The sequence below is a fragment of the Saccopteryx bilineata genome, unplaced genomic scaffold, assembly GCF_036850765.1.
Source record: "Saccopteryx bilineata isolate mSacBil1 unplaced genomic scaffold, mSacBil1_pri_phased_curated manual_scaffold_23, whole genome shotgun sequence".
Lineage (NCBI taxonomy): Eukaryota > Metazoa > Chordata > Mammalia > Chiroptera > Emballonuridae > Saccopteryx > Saccopteryx bilineata.
Window position 1 is genome coordinate 531,643 of NW_027095449.1, and position 18,771 is coordinate 550,413.

Genomic DNA, 18,771 nt, shown 5'->3' on the forward strand with positions numbered 1-18,771 from the left:
AATTGGACCCTTTCGGGTATGGGGTGGGCTTTCCCAAGAGGGGGCCAGTCCACGTTGTGGGTTTGCTGCAGGGGTAGCCCCATGGCTTTAGGCAGGTCCTCAGATTGCTCTGGATACGGAGGAGGAATGGGATCTAGTAAGGACTCAACGGCCCCTGGATCTTCTGGTATTACTGGATAAAGTCTGTGGGCAGGCTGTGGCTGTTCTCTCAAAGTTTCTTCTTTTTGGGAGAGAAGCCTCTCTTTGCCTTCATTTGGGGGTGCCAATAGGACAGCTTTTCCTCCTGCCCGGACTTTATCTCCATTAATATAGTTCTTAAAATATTTCTTAACGTAACCTGGTCTTCCCGTGGCTATGTTAATCCACACATCTATATATGGCACCTGGTCAGAGTGCGGGACCCAATAGACATTTGCCCTGACAGCAAACAGTGTGGGTAAATTGAAAGTGCCCTCTGAGGGCCACCCTACACCAAAGGTTGGCCATTCTAGTCCACAAAGAGTTCGCAATGTGGTGGAATCAACCGAAGTCCTATAGTCACGTGCCCTGCGAGACAAATCAGAAAAGTTATCAAGCAAGCACTGAAGAGTCGTGAGGGCAGTAGATTGCCCCTGACTCATGGCCCTTGACTGTCGAAGGAATCCTGTGAGGAAGCAATGGGCGAAGCAGACAAACAAAACAAATATGTACACAAAACAAACAAAACTTCTAAACTGAAACCAAAAGGGGGAAGGCAGCGTCCTGCGTTCCCCGACCAGGAGGAGATAAACCAGATGGCGTATCGCCTGCTTCACTACACCCTTTTCTCTAACCAGAGCTCTGTTTCTAGATATTCAAAGAGGAAGCTTCCTTACCAGACAGTCTCGAGATTTCTGAATGTTTTGAATCAGCCAAATTCAGTTTTCAAACAGCAACTGCCGGAGGCTGACCAGCTACCAACGTCTGCTGCAGCCCACTCCATGAGGAGGGGTCTTACACAGCCTATCTCACTGGGGCCTACATATGTTACATCCCAGAGACAGACCACAGCAAACCCAAAGTGAATTTTATAAGTTTTATTGCAAACCTGCACAGGGACTGCAGGCAACCCACGCAAGGGGATACTGCAGTACTGAGCCTCTAAAATGGCTCTTTTTTATAGGGTGGCTATCTAGGTTGAGCAAGCAAGCAGCATTTACAAGGGCAGAAGAGGTGCGATTAGCTGGTCTTATTCTTGGCTAAGTCTCTAGGGTAGGGTTTCCTGGATGCTGGGTACATAGAGTTCTGCGGAAAATATTGCTACATTTCTAATGGTTGTTTATCTTTTGCCTCCAGCCATGTACTGGATGTACTTAGTTTTCATGGCTGGTGGCCTGCACCGCTTGTCCTAAGATGTCACAAGATGTATGTATTATGAGTTTTTCTTGTGTGTGTGAGTGCATTGTGTGAGCAGTGTGTGTTTTGTGTTTGTGTTATGTCTGTGTGTATGCGTGTTTGTTGCATATATGTGTGTGTTTGTGGTATTAGGAAGAGCTGTGGCTAAAAAGTGGAGAGAACTTTGTACCCTTTGTGCCCTGCCTCAAAGTCACTGCTGAATCTCGGGGACAAAGCTTCAGTGAGTTTCACTTCCTGAGAAACATAACAGGATGACGTAAGTGCTCCATGTTCCGTGTTGGACATAAAACTATGGAGTGTAGCAAGGTGGAAGCACTTGTCAGGGCAGGACCTATGGAGACCTCATGAGTCAGGTGTCCCCACACCCCAGAGCCTTCACCTGGAGACAGTCCCTGGCTGTGTCTTTCCGAGTGTCCTGCGTGTCCTGGCAAACAGTCCTCGGGCCATGTACTTTCCGTCCCAACCCCACAGAGGAGCTCGAGCAGACACAGCAGGATGGGACAGGGAACTATGAGGCAGTACGGGTCACAGCAGGGTACATTTCTCTGTCACCAGGAGGAAGATGGGAGCTCCTGGTGGAGTGGCACAGCCCTCTTTGCTAAGACAAGGAGTTGCTCTAGAAAATGTCATAAAATGTGTTAGATCTTATAAGGAGCACAGGGACATCTAGCTCAGGACCAGCATTCGCACTTATGGGGACACTGAGACCCAGGCAGCATGGTTATGCTAATTGATGGTCATGAAGTTGGGCACTGAGGTCTGGCTACTGGCAGGATTGTCCCAAAACATGAAGTTCCTATGCCAAGGCTATTGGCCCCCTCACCACAGTGCCCTCCCACCTACCCCAAGCTTCTGCCATCCTCACTGCCAGGCCTTCCTCAGGGACCAGCACCAGTGCCTGGACGCCCAGCCCCCTGCAGCCAGCCCTGCACTGCAGCTTACCACTCATGCCCCCTGCACCACTGGCCACATATCTCCCCACCACCTGGGGACATCTCCCCACCACCTGAGGACATCTCCGCACCGCCTGAGGACATCTCTCCACCACCTGGGGACATCTCCCCACCGCCCCGGGACATGACAGTGGACCTGCTTCTGCATCTCTGCCTCTTCCTCCTCCTCACAGGGCAGCTCCTGGACCTGCGGTCCACCAGGATGCTACTCGTTCCTCAGGCTGCAGGCCGACTACGCCTTCTCCGTGAAATCACATAAACTCAGGATAGACACCACAGAGGAGAGGGTGAGACAGACAGAGAGAAACACAGAGGGAGGAAAGGGACAGACAAACACAGAAGTAAGACAGAGAGAGAGAGAAAAACCATTCCCTAAAGGAGGTAGAGAATGTCTCTGAAATTTCTTCCCTCTCCTCACTCAGTCCACCCCCGCCCAAAGCAATGCAAAATACTTCCTTCTAGCAAGAGAAAGGCCTCTTAAAACTCGGATGAACCATCAGGCAGACCTGTTATTTCTCCAGGTGGAGGAAGAGTATGACCTGACTCCCCCATACTGTCCCACAGCTGTGCTGCCCCAGCGCCCTGAAAAAGACGTGTCTGGAGGTGAAACGACTTCCCAGGGTACGGGGACCTGAGAGAGGTGTGGGCAGGGCCTTGTGAGGTGCGGAGGTGTGCTTGGAGAGGCAGCGGGGCACAGCACAGTCAGGACACCCCCATAAGAGAGCTTTTGGGTGGGGCCTTGCCTACCCTGATCCAGTAAGAGGGAAAGGCCCCCCCAGCAGGCACAGTGGGAGAAAGGAGGTGACAGAGGGCATCAGTCATGCCCTCAGGAAGGGGTTTTGACAAGATGATGTGCCCTGGTGAAGGCTTGCAAGCCAACAGGCCCTGTGGGGGCTCCCAGTGCGTTCAGTTGTGGCAGCATTCAAGGACACAGGGGCTGTGACCGAGCAGCAGCCTCAGACCTGGGCTGGGCCTTCTCAGGGGTTCTCCCCCTAAAGCTATTGCATCAGGGTCAGGCGCTTAACAGTCATGGGCTGAACTCCATTCTCTGTCTAACCCTGGGAGAGAGAGTTTAGGAGTGCTGGCAACGCATCCATTTCCTGGCCAGAAGAAATGACTTGTGCTTCATTATGTATTTGAACACAAATGACTTTCTCACTATATGCACGTCAGTGGCCTGAGTCATTGGGAGAGAGCCATATTAATAAACCTCATGGGAAAATTACCAACACAGGTGCTGACACCTGGTTTGCCCTTTCTCGTGGCAATCGAGGTTAAATATTGTATTGCTTCTAAAAGCCTCTCCTGAGCTGCAGCAGTAGATTTGGTGTGCATTGGCTTCAGGCTTGCCCGGATGGGGGTTCCTGTCTTCAGGCAGCTTCCGATCGGTGAGGGTGAACACGCCACCTTCACAGTCCTCTCAGAGCCTACTGGGGGACTGGAGGGAGCCAGCACCCTCAGTCAGAACTGGCTGATGGGTCAGCCAACTGACGATGCCCGTCCCACTCCTGGGAGGGTCAGGGTTGTTACTGAGACATTTCAATATCTCCAGTGAGGCACAGACTTGGAAACCAGAGGAGCCTTTTGATGTGACTCTCTGTGCTCTGGGTCTGAAACCCAAAAGGCCAGGAGAAGGAACTCTCTCCCCCTCGTTCACCCCTTGTTCCTAAAATCTCACCATTAGGTTTTTAATATTAGGTTGGCAGATCCAAGACATCACTCGTCCTGTGGTTTCTGTATTTGGCTGGATGGGACTATTCAGCCCAAACGTCAAGGATGTAGCCTAAGAATGTGGCCCCAGTGTGCCCCTGTGCTGTGGAGCCAGAGGTCTGGCTGTGAAGTCCAGCCGTTCCCACATTCTTTGCTGGAAAAGCTGACAGAGGTGATGTGGTCAGTCACTTGGGGGACAAGACATAAACACAGATGCCACACCCTGAAGAATTCAAAACAGGGACTCAAACAGGCATTTGTACACTCAGGTTCACTGCAGCCTTATTCACAATAGCAAAAGTGGAAACAACTCAAGTGTCCATATATAAATAAATAAAATATGGTCCATCCATAAAATGGAATATGACTCAGCCATGTAAAAGAGGGAAATTGTGACACACGCTACAGTATAGATGAATCTGGAAAACACTACGCCAAGTGAAATAAACAAAAGACAAATGTCATACGTGTGGTAATCCGCTCATTTGAGGTCCTTAGAATAGTAGAATTCACAGAAACAGAAGATAGACTGCTGGTTAGAGGGGTTCGGCAGATGGAGGAATGAGGAGTTACTGTTTTGTGGGGACAGAGTTTCAGTTTGGGGTGATCATAAGTTCTTGAGATGCATAAGAGTGATGACCACACAGCAATGTGAAAGCACTCATGCCACTGAATTGTATACCTGAAAACAGTTAAAACATTTATTTTATTTTTTGATTTTTATGTTGTGTGTATTTTACCACAATACAAAATAAAATTTTGTTTAAAGAGAAGAATGTGAGCCCCGGGCAGGTCCATGGTGCAGATGTTGAACTTTGTCCCTCCTGCCAGGACAACCAGCCCCGGAGGTCAGGGAGCTTATCCAGGGGTGAGGCCGCTGATGAAGCTGAACGGGGCGCCTGGGCTCTAACCCACTCCCTCTGCTTTCCCCTGAAGCTGCAGGCCCCAGGGAGGAGGAGCAGACCCCCAGAGGTTGAGGCTCATCCTGGTAGGGAAAACCGGCAGCGGGAAAACCTGCATCCTGGGCACGGATGCTTCACGTCCAAGCTCAGCGCTAAACCGGTGACCACGGCCGTCGGGAGTGGGACCCAAGTCTGGGCCGGGAGAACATTGGAGGTGATCAACACCGCCGATGTCTTGTCCTCGCAGCTCCCACCAGCAGTGGCTGCTCAGGGCTGCTGTGAGGCCATCGCCTCCTCCTCCTCAGGGCCACACGCGGTGCTCCTGGTGACAGAGCTGGGCCGGTTCACCGCGGAGGACCAGCAGGTGGTCCGGCGCCTGCAGGAGGTCTTTGGAGTGGGCGTCCTGGCCTACACCGTCCTGGTGTTCACGCGGAAGGAGGACCTGGACGGTGGCTCTCTGGACGAGTACCTGCGGGAGACCGACAACCAGGAGCTGGCCTGGCTGGACGCTGTCTGCGGGCGCCGCCACTGTGGCTTCAACAACAGGGCGAAGGGCGCGGATCAGGAGGCTCAGCTGCAGGAGCTCCTGCGGCAGGTCGGGGTGGTCCTGTGGGAGCACGAGGGCTGGCACTACAGCAACAAGGCGTACAGACACTGCGGGCAAACCCTGCTGGCGGACAGGCAGGGCCGGCAGCCAGCCCCGGGCCACGGCGCGGAGGACAGGCCCCAGGTCGAGTCCTGCTGGGAGGGCCTGAGACTCATCCAGAGGGCATCTGAGGACACTCACAAACGCCTCCTGAGGGGGGCACCCATCTGAGCACATGGCAGACCCCAGCCAGGGACAGCTGCTTCCTGCGAGCCTCCCTCAGCCCTGTGTACCCTCCTGCCGGCCCTCACTCTCCCTGGGTCAATGCCTAGGCCCATCTCCAGGTCACTGTCAGGCGTGGCCAGAGGCTGTGAGTCCCAGAGTTTGCAGCTCTCTTCCCAGTCCTTCCTGGCATCTGCATAGCACGTGGCACTCCCTGCTCCACGCCCTGCAGCACGCTGTCCCAGGGGGACTGACATTGCATTTCCTGACATTATTCTCTGCACCCAGATAGAAGAAAAGCTTCCAGAGGGCAGCTCACGCTTCATTGTGTCATGTGACACCAACAAGGTCCTGTTCACTGAGGTCAGTTCTTAAAGGATGATAGCAAACCAGTGTGGGATGTTGACAGGTGACTTCACAGCCCCTGGGCTATGTCCTCACCCATAAAGGGGACAGGCACAGTTACTTTTAATGTACCAGCTCTGCATGGTGGGTCAGGACACAGCAATGGCTCTGAGGCATGTGAGGAGGCAGCTGTGGGGCTGGGGAGGAGAAAGCAAGTAGGAAGAGGGAGGAGGCAGGACGAACAGCCCCTTTATTCTCCCTTGAAAGGGGCTCTTGAATCCCAACAAACGAGCCTCTTGAGAACTTCTAGGTGGGAATAAGGGCAGAGGTGAGGGGTATCCTGGAGCCAGGCCTGGTCAGAGGCGGCCCCTAGACCTGGTACTGGACACGGGGCCCAGGAGAAGCACATTCCTAAGAACGAGTTAGGTTAAAGCTGTTGTCATTAGGGTCCCCTCTCATTGTATGTGCCTTCTGATGGTAGAAAACAAATGTGATTTTTAATCTTGTCTCAGCCTGACCTGCCACCCCTTCCCTTCTCATTTGCTAGTGGGGAGAAAACATGCCTAGGGCCAATGCCTGGGGTGTGATGGGGTTCCCTGGTAAGGTATTGGGGGCCACATAGAGGGTGGCAGAAAAGAAAGGGAACCCACAAAGGTGGCAGGGGGCAGCCATCCTGGGGAACTGGGAGAAGTCTGTGTCACGTGGGTGTCTCTCTGGAGGCCAGCTCCTACAGACAGGGCCCATAGGAGCAGTGTGGACTGGGACCAGAGGACAGCGGGTAGTGGGCTGGCCCTGCCTCTGATTGGCAGGTGTCATCTTACCTCACCAACAGCCCGACACACCTCAGATGCACTTCAGTTGTTATGATGTTCAAGATGCATCTTGGGGAGTCTGACCACCTGAGGGAAACTGGAGAGTAGGAAAAAGGAGAAATGCCCCCAATATACACCTGTTTTCCTTTCTTCAAGCCCTGGGGCAGAGGGTCCCCAGCTACCTTCTGTAGGAAATGGCAGAAGTGAAATTTAAATTTTCAGGCCCTGGCTGGCTTGTTCATTGGATAGATCATCAGCCCAGCATATGGACCTCCAAGGATCAACTCCTGTCCAGGACACACAGGAGAGGCTACCATCTGCTTCTTTCCTACCCTTTCCCCCTTCTCTGCCTCTTCCCCTGACACAGCCAGTGCTGGGTTCGAGCATTGGTCCGGGTGCTGAGGATGTCTAGGTTGGTCCAAGCGTGTCAGCCTCAGGAGGTAAAGATAGCTCTTTGATTCGAGCATCGGGCCCAAGAAGTAGGTTGTCAGGTGGATCCCGGTCAGAGCACATGTGAGAGTCTGTCTCAATGTCTCCCTTCCTCTCACTTAATAATAATAAAATTTCAAATTCAGGACTAAAAGGACCAGGCTTTTGCTGTTTTGAAACTTCTCTTAATAACATCAAACATTATATCTCATAACAAGTTTTATTTAAAATCCACAGACATTTTCATGGAAATGAACTAAAAATTAGACAGTGGGGAGTTATAACCCACCCCACCATTCTTATAACATTATTTCTGTACATGATGGTGTTAGGGTTAAATTATCCCCCGTAAAACTCAAATTTCCCCTCACCCAAATTCTTCCCAGGGCTCAAACCAGGAAATTCTCGTCCCCACACTGAAGTTGTAGGTCATTTGCTTGCTATTCTCTCGCTGAATGGTTTCCTGGCCTTCACTTCGAAATGTAGCAAAAAGTTTACCTTTGCAGGAATTACAGGGAAAGCTTGCATTGGGGAAGGACCTGACCATTAGTTGAGTTTCAATCACCATAGTTGTGAAAGCCTAGCCAAGGTTCAGAGGCCCCAGGACCCAGCTGTTCCTGGGAGATTTCTGACCTCTTGCCTCTTTTCAAAATTCACCAAGGACACCAAGCCTGTGCAACATCAGAAAGAACTTGTGTTTCTACAACTGAGGCCCCCTCCTCATGCTCATCATCAAGTCAGTGATCAAGGCCACAAACTGTGACATGCTAATCTGAGCATGTCCAAGTGCAGGTAGCTCCGTGCTTGCAAGTAACCCCTATATCAAATGCCCTCTCCCCCAGTTCAGCACCAACACCATTTTTTTGTTCTCAGCCCACTTTATCCAGGATCCAAGTGCTTATAAAATTAATTTTCCTTTTGGAACACACTAGCCTTGAGTTTTTGGCTCATCTCTGGTGGACTTTGCCTTTCAAATGGTTTTCTAACTAATGTGACTGCAAATCAACATCATGTTTCCTCTAGAATTCTAGGAACTAACTTTCAAAGGAGCAGACTCTGACCTTCAGACATTCTGGATCGAGGATGTTTGCTGACATTCAACCACTTAACTGACTTGCATGTAATCCCTTCCACAGAGAACTCTAACCCCCTCCTTTTGACTTCTTTTTTTCTGTGTTATTTTCTCCCTCCTCCCTGCTTTTAATGCCCCTGCACATGCCCTTTGTTAAGATGGACTTTGTGTTGAAAGTGCCCACTCTTCTCAAGCTGCTGGCTCTTGAATAAACCTACTTCCCTCCTACCAGCCCCTGTCTCTTCATTATTGGCTGTCAAGAGGCAGACCTTTGTGTGGTCCCAGAATGAGTGACCAGCCACAGGCTTGGACCCGACACGGCTAACCCTCTTTGTTCTCACATTATCAGGTTTGAAGTCTCAGCTGCTTGGGGCAGGCTGACCCCATGGCAGGGGCTCCAGGGCCTTCCCAGCAGCTGCCAACAGTCTCCTGTCTCAGAGACTCTCCCTGCTCTCCCTCTCAATGGTGTCAGCCCCCTACAGTTGCTCTATTGGAGGAAGGCAATGGTCCTTAAGGGGCTTGACAGGCTCCACAACAGGGTAAGTTGAGTAGGTATGCACCGTGAGTCCTCAGTCTCTGCCCTTTGGACTTTGTGCCATTTAAAGCTTAGAGAGGTCTTTCAGGGTATCAGTACGTGTGAGATAAGAGTCTAAGACCACCGAATTTGGTTTGAGAATACCTGATTGTTTGAACTTGATAACTGCTTTGGAATTTGTTTCTGTTTCACATGAGTGGCTCTTTCTCGGTTTCATCAGGGAGTCTGTTAGTCTGTATTTTAGCTGATTATTAACTCACAGCTATAAGCCAAGGACTGATCAGAATTGTTTTACAAAAGGTATGTAAATGGGACACGATCTGTAATGTACAAGCTTTTACGTTGTTACAGAGCAAGGATTCTATTCAGACAGGATCTAAATTGATGGTTTTAATGGGGAGAGATATCACTCCCCGCACAGACAGTAAAACTCAGAAAGGGGGGAAATGAGTCTTTTAAACACTCTAAATCCTCCTTCAGGAGGCCACGGAGGTGCTGCAGCCCTTGGAGCAATGGGTGACTAATGCCACCTCCACCCTGTGTGGGCAGCAGTAGCAGCTGGGGTACTGCCCCAACTCCATGTGAAGGGGGAATCTGGCATTTCAAAAACTCAAGTGGCTAGCCCTGGCTCTGTAGCTCAGTTGGTAAGAGCATCATCCTGATACACCAAGGTTGTGTGTTTGGTCCCTGTTCAGTGCACATATAACAATCAACCAATGCATAAATTAGTGGAACAACAAACCGATGTTTCTATCTGTTGCTCACTAAAAGTCAATCAATAAAACAATTTTGTTAAAAACTTCAATCTGCTGAAGTTGTCCATTCCCGATGTCTCTTCTCCCTAAAATGTTGTCAAGGACAAATGAAACATCTCATCTTCTCTACAATTATTAACAATAATCTTTTGTTGCTGTTTGATCTCTTTTCATTAAAAACCCTAAAATGGCATGCCCACCTGGATGTTACTCATCCAACAATCAGTAAGAAACAAATACTGAACAAATCCTGTTGCCCAACAGGAATTCTCTGCCCTTAGGACCACAGTGAGAGCTGGAGGAAGAGAAAATGGTTTTATTGGGTCTTCCGGTGCCCCAGGCAGGGCAGGGTGTTTGCGGCAAGGGCTGCAGGTTGTGCTGACAATGCTTGCTCTGATCACCAAGGGGCTTCTCTGCCACTTTGCACTTGTGGCCATCAGGCACCTGCTCATTGGTATCCAGTTCCCACTTGCATTATTGCAGGAATCAAAGGAGGACAAGAATGTCCAGATAACTTAATGAAGGAAGTAGGATTTATTAAACCTGTCAGGGCACGTGAGGCTTTTAGATGGCATTTCTCATCTAGTTTGCTGAGGTGCAAGGAGGGTTAGGGCTCTCCTAGTCTTATTGGTAATGATTTATAAAACTACTGGCAATTGGATAATCTGGCTTAACATTTAAATGGGTGTCTGCTGTCCTCAAGATCCATCCTCTGACCAGGTGGCAGTTCCATAGTATCGGATTATCCGCTCTGGGGCCACTCATCATCTTTCTAGTCCCCTATCTGGAGTTCCCTCACACTCATAGAAGCTATAGAAAAGCAAGGTGGTGGAGACCTTTTGGCCTTCCTTGGTGACATGGATACACAGTTCACAGTCCTCTGCCCTAGTTCCACTCCTTCCCCACAGTCCAATTATAAGGAACCCCATGGCAAGATTCCTCAGGCTTCAGTTGTATGTGGACCAGCCAGCTTCTGGTTTGTGCTGGAGCAGAGCATGCTGTCCTTCTCAGGGTCAACTTACAAGGGTTGGCAGGGTCAGTCACTGCTGTCCATGAGGGTGTATCCACTGGGGCCACAGGCTTCAGCTGGGTGTTTTGAAACCAGGCAGGTATGCCTTCTAAATTGGCAGCAGTGGGAGTGGTCCGGATCATGGTGTAGGGTCCCTTCCACGTAGGTTGGAGGGGAGGTGCAATCTAATTCTTGACCTATACCTGGTCTCCTGGGAAAAAATGAATGGACAGAGGCAAACAAACTGATCAGAGCCCTGTCTAGAACCCACTTGGATATGGTACCGGCTACCTTGCCTAAAGCTTTTAATTGCCTATGTAGTTCTGTCTTTTCTAATTCTCAGGGAGTCCCTGGAAAACTACTTAGTATTGGGGGAGGCCTATGTATAATATTCATAAGGTGAATACGTGGTGTTTTTGTAGAGGTTGCACCGAACATTAAACAATATTAGAGGCAAAGGTTATACCCACTAAGGCCTGTTTCTTGACATAATTTGCTAAGCCCTAACTTCACAGTCCTATTCACGCATTCCACCTTTCCCAAGCGCTGAGATCTGCATGCCATGTGAAGCTTCCAGGTGGTGTCCAATGCTTGAGCTGTTCCTTGTACCACCTTATTCACAAAAGCAGGGTCGTTGTCAGAGTCTATCTGAAGTGGCAGCCCAAACCTTAGAATTACTTCTCTGAGCAATGCCCTTGTTACTTCTTTGGCCATTTCAGTGCAGTGGGTAGGCTTCTTCCCATCCTGAGTCAGTGCACACTAACAACAACAGGTACTGGTAACCTGGACTTTTGGGCATGTCAGTAAAGTCCACATGTATAACCTTAGAGGTGGGTGCTCTGTAAGACTGGATACCAGGGCAATGAAGGTCCTTGTTTTGCATTATTTTGACGGCAGGTTGAACAGTGCAGGCTGACTTTCTTGGCTAGGGTTGCCAAGAGAGGAATGTGTTATAGAAATATCTCCATAGCAGTCTTTCTGTCTTTTCTTTTCCCAGATAGGTGGCAGCATGCAAAGTCTAGTCTACTGCTGGCCCCATCAGGTGGGGAATGACAACTCCACCATCTGAAAGTTGCATCCAGCTGTCCTTTAATTCTTTGGCCCCTTATTCCTCTGTCCACCTTTTCTCTCCCTTGGAATATCTGGGCACAAGTTCCGGGGCCCATGGGTTGAGAGTGGCTATAGTATCCTTGTAGTAGGGCAGAGTAGAAATCCTCTTTGCCTCTGCATCTGCTCTGGCATTTCCCTGGGCTTCTGCCGTTCCTCCCTTCTGGTGTTCTCGGCAGTGGATCACTGCTACTTGTTTTGGCTTCCAGATTGTTGCCAGCAGCTGGAGAATTTCTCCTTGATATTTAAGATATTTGCCCCCAGCAAGTCCCCTCTCTTTGTTAATTGCCCTATGAACTTGGAGCGTGAGAAGGAGAATATGGAAATCTGTAAAGATATTTATTCTTTTCCTTTCACTGAGCTCTAAGGCTCTAGTCAGGGCAATGAGTTCTGCCCACTGAACAGAAAGTGCCTTGGGTTAGAGGCCACGCCTCTATAGTTTCTGTTAGAGTCACTACTGCACATACGCTTGCCTTTCTCGTCTTGAGCTGATGGAGCTGCTTCTGTCTACATACAGCTCCCAGTCGGAATTCCTTAGGGGCTGATCTAGTACGTCCAGACAGCTGGAGTGTACTGGATCAACCACTTCTAAGCAATTGTGTTGAGCTTTCCCTCATTCACTGGGAGCAGTGTTGCAGGATTTAAAGTGGCCCACATTTCTATCACTAGTCTTGGGTTTTCACATTATAAACTCTGGTACTTAGTGGGGCACGCATTTGTGAGCCAATGATGTCTTTTCGAATTCATCAGAGTCACTACTGCATGTGGCACCCACACTTTATGTCTTGTCCTAAAGTCAGTTTGTCTGTCTCTTGTACCAGCATGGCAGTGGCTGCTAGAGCTCTTAAGCATGGTGTCCAGCCCTTTGCAACCCCATCTGGTTTCTGGAGAGGTAGGCTACCAGTCTAGGCCATGACCCCAAACCCTGGGTTAATACACCCACTGCTGTCTTGCTCCTCTCTGAGACACACAGCACAAAAGGCTTTGCCGAGTTTGGAAGACCTAGCACAGGAGCAGCTTGTAACTCCTTTTTAAGAGTCCAAAAAGCACAGCCCTGTTGTGACCCACAGTCCATGAACTCTTTTTCTATCCCTTTTGTGACTTCATAGAGGGGCTTGGCCAATACTGCAAAGTTAGGGATTCATAAATGGCAGAATCCTACTGCACCCAGGAACTCCCTGACTTGTCTCCTCATGGTAAGGACTGGGATGTTCTGAGTAACCTGTTTCCATTCTACCCCTAGCCTCCTTTCACCTTGTTGGAGAATGAAGTCCAAGTATTTTACTTGCTTTTGGAAGATCTGGGCCTTCTTCTTCGAGATCTTGTACCTATTCTTCTCTAGGAGGCATAGAAGCTCGTCTGTTCCTCAAGCACATCCTTAGAGAGTCCCATGACCTAGCAACAGGTCATCCACATACTGAAGAAGGACACATCCGATGTCCTGTGCAGGAAACCTCTGGAGGTCCCAAGTGAGGGCCTCCACAAGGTAGGGTGTTCTGGCAGCCTTGTGGGAGCCTAGTCCAGGTGTACTGCACCTTTGCCCTTGTAGCTGGGTCCTCCATTGGAAGGCAAACAGCTTCCAGCTTTCAGGAGCCAGTCTCATACTTAAGAAGACATCTTTTAAGTCCAAGCAAGTGAACCATAAACTTGAGCAGGGACGAGGCTTAAGAGGGTGTAAGGATTTGGCACTGTCGGGTGCAGAGTCACTGTTGCCTCATTTACGACCCTCAAATCCTGTACTGGCTGATAATCATTGGTCCCTGTTTTTATGACGGAGGGCAAGGGAGTATTCCAGGGTTACTGGCATGGCTCCTTGAGCCTTTGTAAATGCACCTGGATTCCTTGCCAGGCCTCCCTAGGAATCGGGTATTGTTTCTGGCTGACAGGCAATGCCCTAAGTTTTAACTCTATCCTCACTGGCACTTGGTTTATTGCCAGCATTGGGGTGGGGGGGAGTTTCATCAGCTCAGACTTTAAAGTATTTTTGAATTAATTTTTGGCATGGATACTTCCCAGATGCAGTAGCAAAAATCTTCCACTCCTCCTCTCTGGGAACTGTTAGAGTTAGAACAAGCCTAGGCTTAGGCACCTGTTGTAAGCTCCCGGCTAGGAGAGGAGAGCCTGGGCCTGATTCTGGCCATGCAGTGGGATTCACCTTCAGCTCAGGCTTGGGTGAGCTTATGCTGGGACCTGATAAATCTGATGATGACGGGCCTGAGTCAGTGCAGTCTCTGGGGTAGGGACAGGTAGAGCCTCGCCGGCACATAAGTTGGAGGAGCCAAATTTCTGCTTCTTTTGGTTCACTAGGGGTTAAAATTTCTGGTTTCAGCTGCTGCAGCAGCTCTCTTGACATGCTTTCTTCCTGCTGTCCCCTGCTGGATATTTCGATGCGAATGTAGTGTGTTGTGTGTTGAAGTGCCGCTTTATATTTGACCGTTTCTTTGATGCAATCTTATCATTGCATATTAGACACACTGCAAAACCTGCTCTCTCCACAAAGGTGAATTCCTCTGTCCATTTTTACTGAAAAATACGATACTCCTCATCTTTTTTTCTTTTAGCCATCTTCTTTGTCAAAAGGGTTTCTGCAATTAGCTAGCTGATTACTTGCTAAAAGAAGGGAGGTTTACTTCCTGACCTCACAACGACCCGGGTACATTACGCATTATCCAGTAAAAATTTGGTGTTGTCCCAGAACACAGTTGCGATTGGCTCTAGCCAATCCAGTTGTAGGAAATGAATAAATTGTAATACATGAGAATATTTTATATTTTTAACGTTATTATTATTTTTATTAAAGATTTGTCTGCAAGCCAGATGCAGCCATCAAAAGAGCCACATCTGGCTCTCCAGTCAAATGTTCCCAACCCCTGGTTTGTAGGAAGCAGCTTATCCCTCTAGCCATTTCCAAAATGCCTGGGGGCATTGTTTGGTCATCTTTCTCTGCACCTGGATCCATTATAGACTAATTTGACCTAGGCTCTGCTAATTTGCTTAATGCGCAAAGAGACCAATAAATATGATAAGGCTGCAAAGATCTAGGCTCTTCAGTCCTAGAAGCTAGGGGTCCCTTGCACCCATCTTTTCTGTATGTTGTGTCTTGTGTGTTTTTCGTAAGTCCTGCAGTGCCTTCCTTTTGTGCACACCCACTGCTGGGCTGGTGTCAGTAAGTGGCACCCAAACAGGGACCCAACTGGAATAGGGACCTGACTGAAACAATGACACGATTGGAAGAAGGATCACCAGAGCAATAAAGTAAGAAAATAACGGCTGGACCCCAAGGGGAAATAGAGCTCTCAGTTCAGTCCATCACAGGAAAAAGGTAAGGACATCCTTAGGGAAATACAGGGTAACAATGGGGAACGAAGACAGGGTTATGAAATACTGTCTCTGTATCTGTCTCTTTAAATGATTGTTGAAGGCTGACGGGGCTAAAGCTAGCGAAGCAAAACTTTTAGCCTAAAATAAGAGGCCATAGGCAAGGAATTGAGTATCTCAGTAGCTACTGTTCACAAAAGTCATTTCTCTAAACCCCAAGCAGTGCCTTTAAAATGGACAACAGATAAGCCTGTTTGGATTGAACAGTGATCATTAACTACAGAAAAATTGAGAGCTTTCCAAGAATTAGTATTAGAGCAATTAGAAAAAGGACATATAGGGGAATCATTTAGCCCATGGAATTCTCTAGTGTTTGTGATTAAGAAAAATGAATAAAGTGGAAATTTTTGACAGATTTATATGCAGTAAATGCAGTAATTCAACCTATGGGAGCTTTACAACCAGGTTACCAAACCCATCTTTAATACCTAAGGAATAGCTATTAGTAGTGATTGACTTAAAAGATTGTTTTTACACTATACCTTTGGCACAGGAAGATCAAGAAAAATTTGCCTTTTCTGTACCTTTTCTTAATGCTAAAGAGCCAATGAAAATATTTCAGTGGAAGTTATTGCCACAAGGCATGCTTAACAGCCCTACTATTTGTCAAAACTTTGTAGCTAAAGCCCTGAAACCTGTTTGGTCACAATTCCCTCAGTGCTACATCATCCATTATATGGATGATATTCTTGTAGCAGCGAGAAACCAATAAGAGCCTGACCAGGTGGTGGCGCAGTGGATAGAACATCGGACTGAGTGGTGGAAAACCCAGGTTTGAGACCCTGAGGTCGCCAGCTTGAGCGCGGGTTCATCTGGTTTGAGCAAGGCTCACCAGCTTGGACCCAAGATCGCTGGCTCAAGCAAGGGGTCTGCTGAGGGCCCAGGGTCAAGGCACATATGAGAAAGCAATCAATGAACAACTAAGGTGTCGCAACGAAAAACTGATAATTGATGCTTCTCATCTCTCTCTATCCTGTCTGTCTGTCCCTGTCTATCCCTCTCTCTGACTCTCTCTGTAAAAAAAAGAAAAGAAAAAAGAGAAAATAAACCAAGAAGAATTAAAGTCTGTTCAGCTTTAGAGAAACAGGTGCAAATTTTTAGCTTAAAAATATCAGCTGAAAAGACTCAACAGACTGTCCCAGTCTCACTATTGTAGACTGCACTACAATACAACCCCCAAAAGTACAAATATGCAGCTAGCATTAAGACCTTAAATGACTTACAGAAATTATTAGGAGATATTAATTGGCTTTGCCCAAAAGTATGAATTATGACACATGAGTTCTCTTCCTTTTCTCTTTTGCATGGAGATCCTAGTTGAAACAGCTTTGTTAAAACTTTCTTTACCACAACTTCTTATTAATCATCTTTCTCAATTACAGTAAACTGTCTGACAATGCTGCTCTCTTTTCTATATCACTCAATTGTTCACTTATTAATCTTCCAGGACCCTTAGCTGTAGGCAGTGCTACAGCTGCCCATCCCTACCTATGCTTTGGACTACGTCCATTGAAACAATGCATTGGGAAGATTGTTGTGGGCCACTTTCTGTTTCCTTAGGAATGGTGATCACCTGGGCCCCTTAGGGGTATGCAGTTTGAGACGGTTGCAAGAAGAATGAGACCTGCAGTTCCCATGAAGCTTTAGATGAAGTGTGTCTAATTACAACTATACTACTATTCTCGTGGTCTGCTACCTCTTAATGCTATTTCTTGGATAAAAAAATGGAGTACTGGATTATTGGGAAGTCTCATTGGGATATGTATTATTTTAATGTTTTTCCTTAGTCCTCAGATGCTCCCAACAAACCCTCAGACAATTAATGCAGAAGGAGGCTACAAAAACTGCTTACACGACTATACAAAAACAAAAAGGGGGGCATGTGGGGAAATGGCTGAGAGATTAAACTACAGCCTTGAGACCAGTCTTTGGTGTGGACGTTGGAACCCCAAGTCCTGCGGGGGCAGAATGCTGTTCCAGAAAGCACTACTATGATTCTTTATAGGAAGCAGCTGATCGCTGTAGCCATTTTCCAGATGCCTGGAGGCATAAGTTGGTCATCTTTCTATGCACCTGAATCCATTGTGGAATAATTTGACCCAGGATCTGCCAGTTTGCTTGATGAGCAAAGAGGCCAATAAATATGAAGAGGCTGCAGCGATCTGGGCTCTCAGTCCAAGAGGATGGGAGTCCCCTGGACCCATCTTTTCTGTATGTTGTGTCTTGTGTGTTTTTCTTAAGTCCTGCAGCACCTTCCTTTTGTGCATACCCACTGCTGGGCTGGTCTCAGCCCCTGAGATCTGGGTTTCTAAGAATTTCAGGTGTTGCTCCTGCTGCTCCGGGCCCACACTCTGAGGGAAAAGACACTGGAGCAAATTTTTCCTGAGTTTAAAAAGGGAAAAATGAAAATCACCTCACTAGCATTCAAGCCATTTTCAAATGTTAGCAGCTACACCCAGGCACCAACAACCCTTCTGTCCTCCAGGCTTCTGAGGGAAAGTAGACACACCAAAGTGGAGGATTACCTACTAAAGATTGATACTAAACTCAGGTTCAGCTGCCAGCTGCCGGGGCCAGCTAAAGTTTAAAAAATGTTATATTCCCCCTTCACATGGAGTTAAGGTAGTTCCCCTGCTGCTCCTGCTGCCACACAGGGTGGGGGTGGCATTAATCCCCCATTGCTTCCAGGGCCGCAGCACCTCCGTGGCCTCCAGAAGGAGGACTTAGAGTATTTAAAAGATTCATTTCCTCATTTCTGCCTTTCTGAGTCTTACTGTCTGTGCGGGAGTGACATCTGTTTGAACCATCAACTTAGATCCTGTCTGAATAGAATCCTTAACGTGAAAGCTTATACATAGAGATCATGTCCCATTTACAGACCTTTGGAAAACAATTCTAATCAGTCATTGGCTTATACCTGTGAGTTAATAATAATCAGCTAAAATACAGACTAATGGACTCCCTGATGAAACGGAGAAGGAGCCACCCATATCAAACAGAAACAAAGTCCAAAGCAAATATCAAGTTCAATTGATCAAGTACTCTCAAACCAAGTCCTCTGGTCTTAGACTCTTATATCAAACCTACTGATACCTTGAAAGGCCTCTCCAAGCTTTAAATGGCACAAAGTCCAAAGGGCAGAGACTGAGAACTCACGGTGCATATCTGTTCAACTTACCCTGTTATGGAGCCTGTCAACTCCCTTGATGACCATTCCCTTCCTCCAATAGAGCAAATGTAGGGTGCTGATACCTTTGAGAGGAAGAACAGGGAGAGTCTCTGAGACAGGAGACTGTTGGCAGTTGCTTGTAAGTCCCTGGAGCCCATGCCATGGGGTCAGCCTGCCCTAAGCAGCTGAGGCTCTGGACCAGTCATTGCATCTCCCTGATAATGTGAGAACAAGGAGGGTTAGCCGTGTCAGGTCCGAGCCTGTGGCTGGTCACTCATTCTGGGACCACACAAAGGTCTGCCACTTGACAGCCAATAATGAAGAGACAGGGGCTGGTGGAAGGAAAGTAGGTTTATTCAAGAGCCAGCAGCTTGAGAAGAGTGGGGAATCTCAACACAAAGCCCATCTTAACA

The 18,771-nt window shown here is 48.1% G+C and overlaps 1 protein-coding gene across 1 annotated transcript; it reads left to right on the forward strand.

The window, feature by feature from the left end:
- Positions 1-1,625: 1,625 nt before the first annotated feature.
- Positions 1,626-5,882, forward strand: LOC136318266 (GTPase IMAP family member 6-like). The gene is given in 7 exon segments (XM_066250649.1): positions 1,626-1,630; positions 1,745-1,892; positions 2,501-2,614; positions 2,750-2,948; positions 4,807-4,885; positions 4,974-5,068; positions 5,071-5,882. Coding segments are annotated over 7 exon segments (1,326 nt in total). The 3' UTR covers positions 5,757-5,882.
- The last annotated feature ends 12,889 nt before the right edge of the window (positions 5,883-18,771 follow it).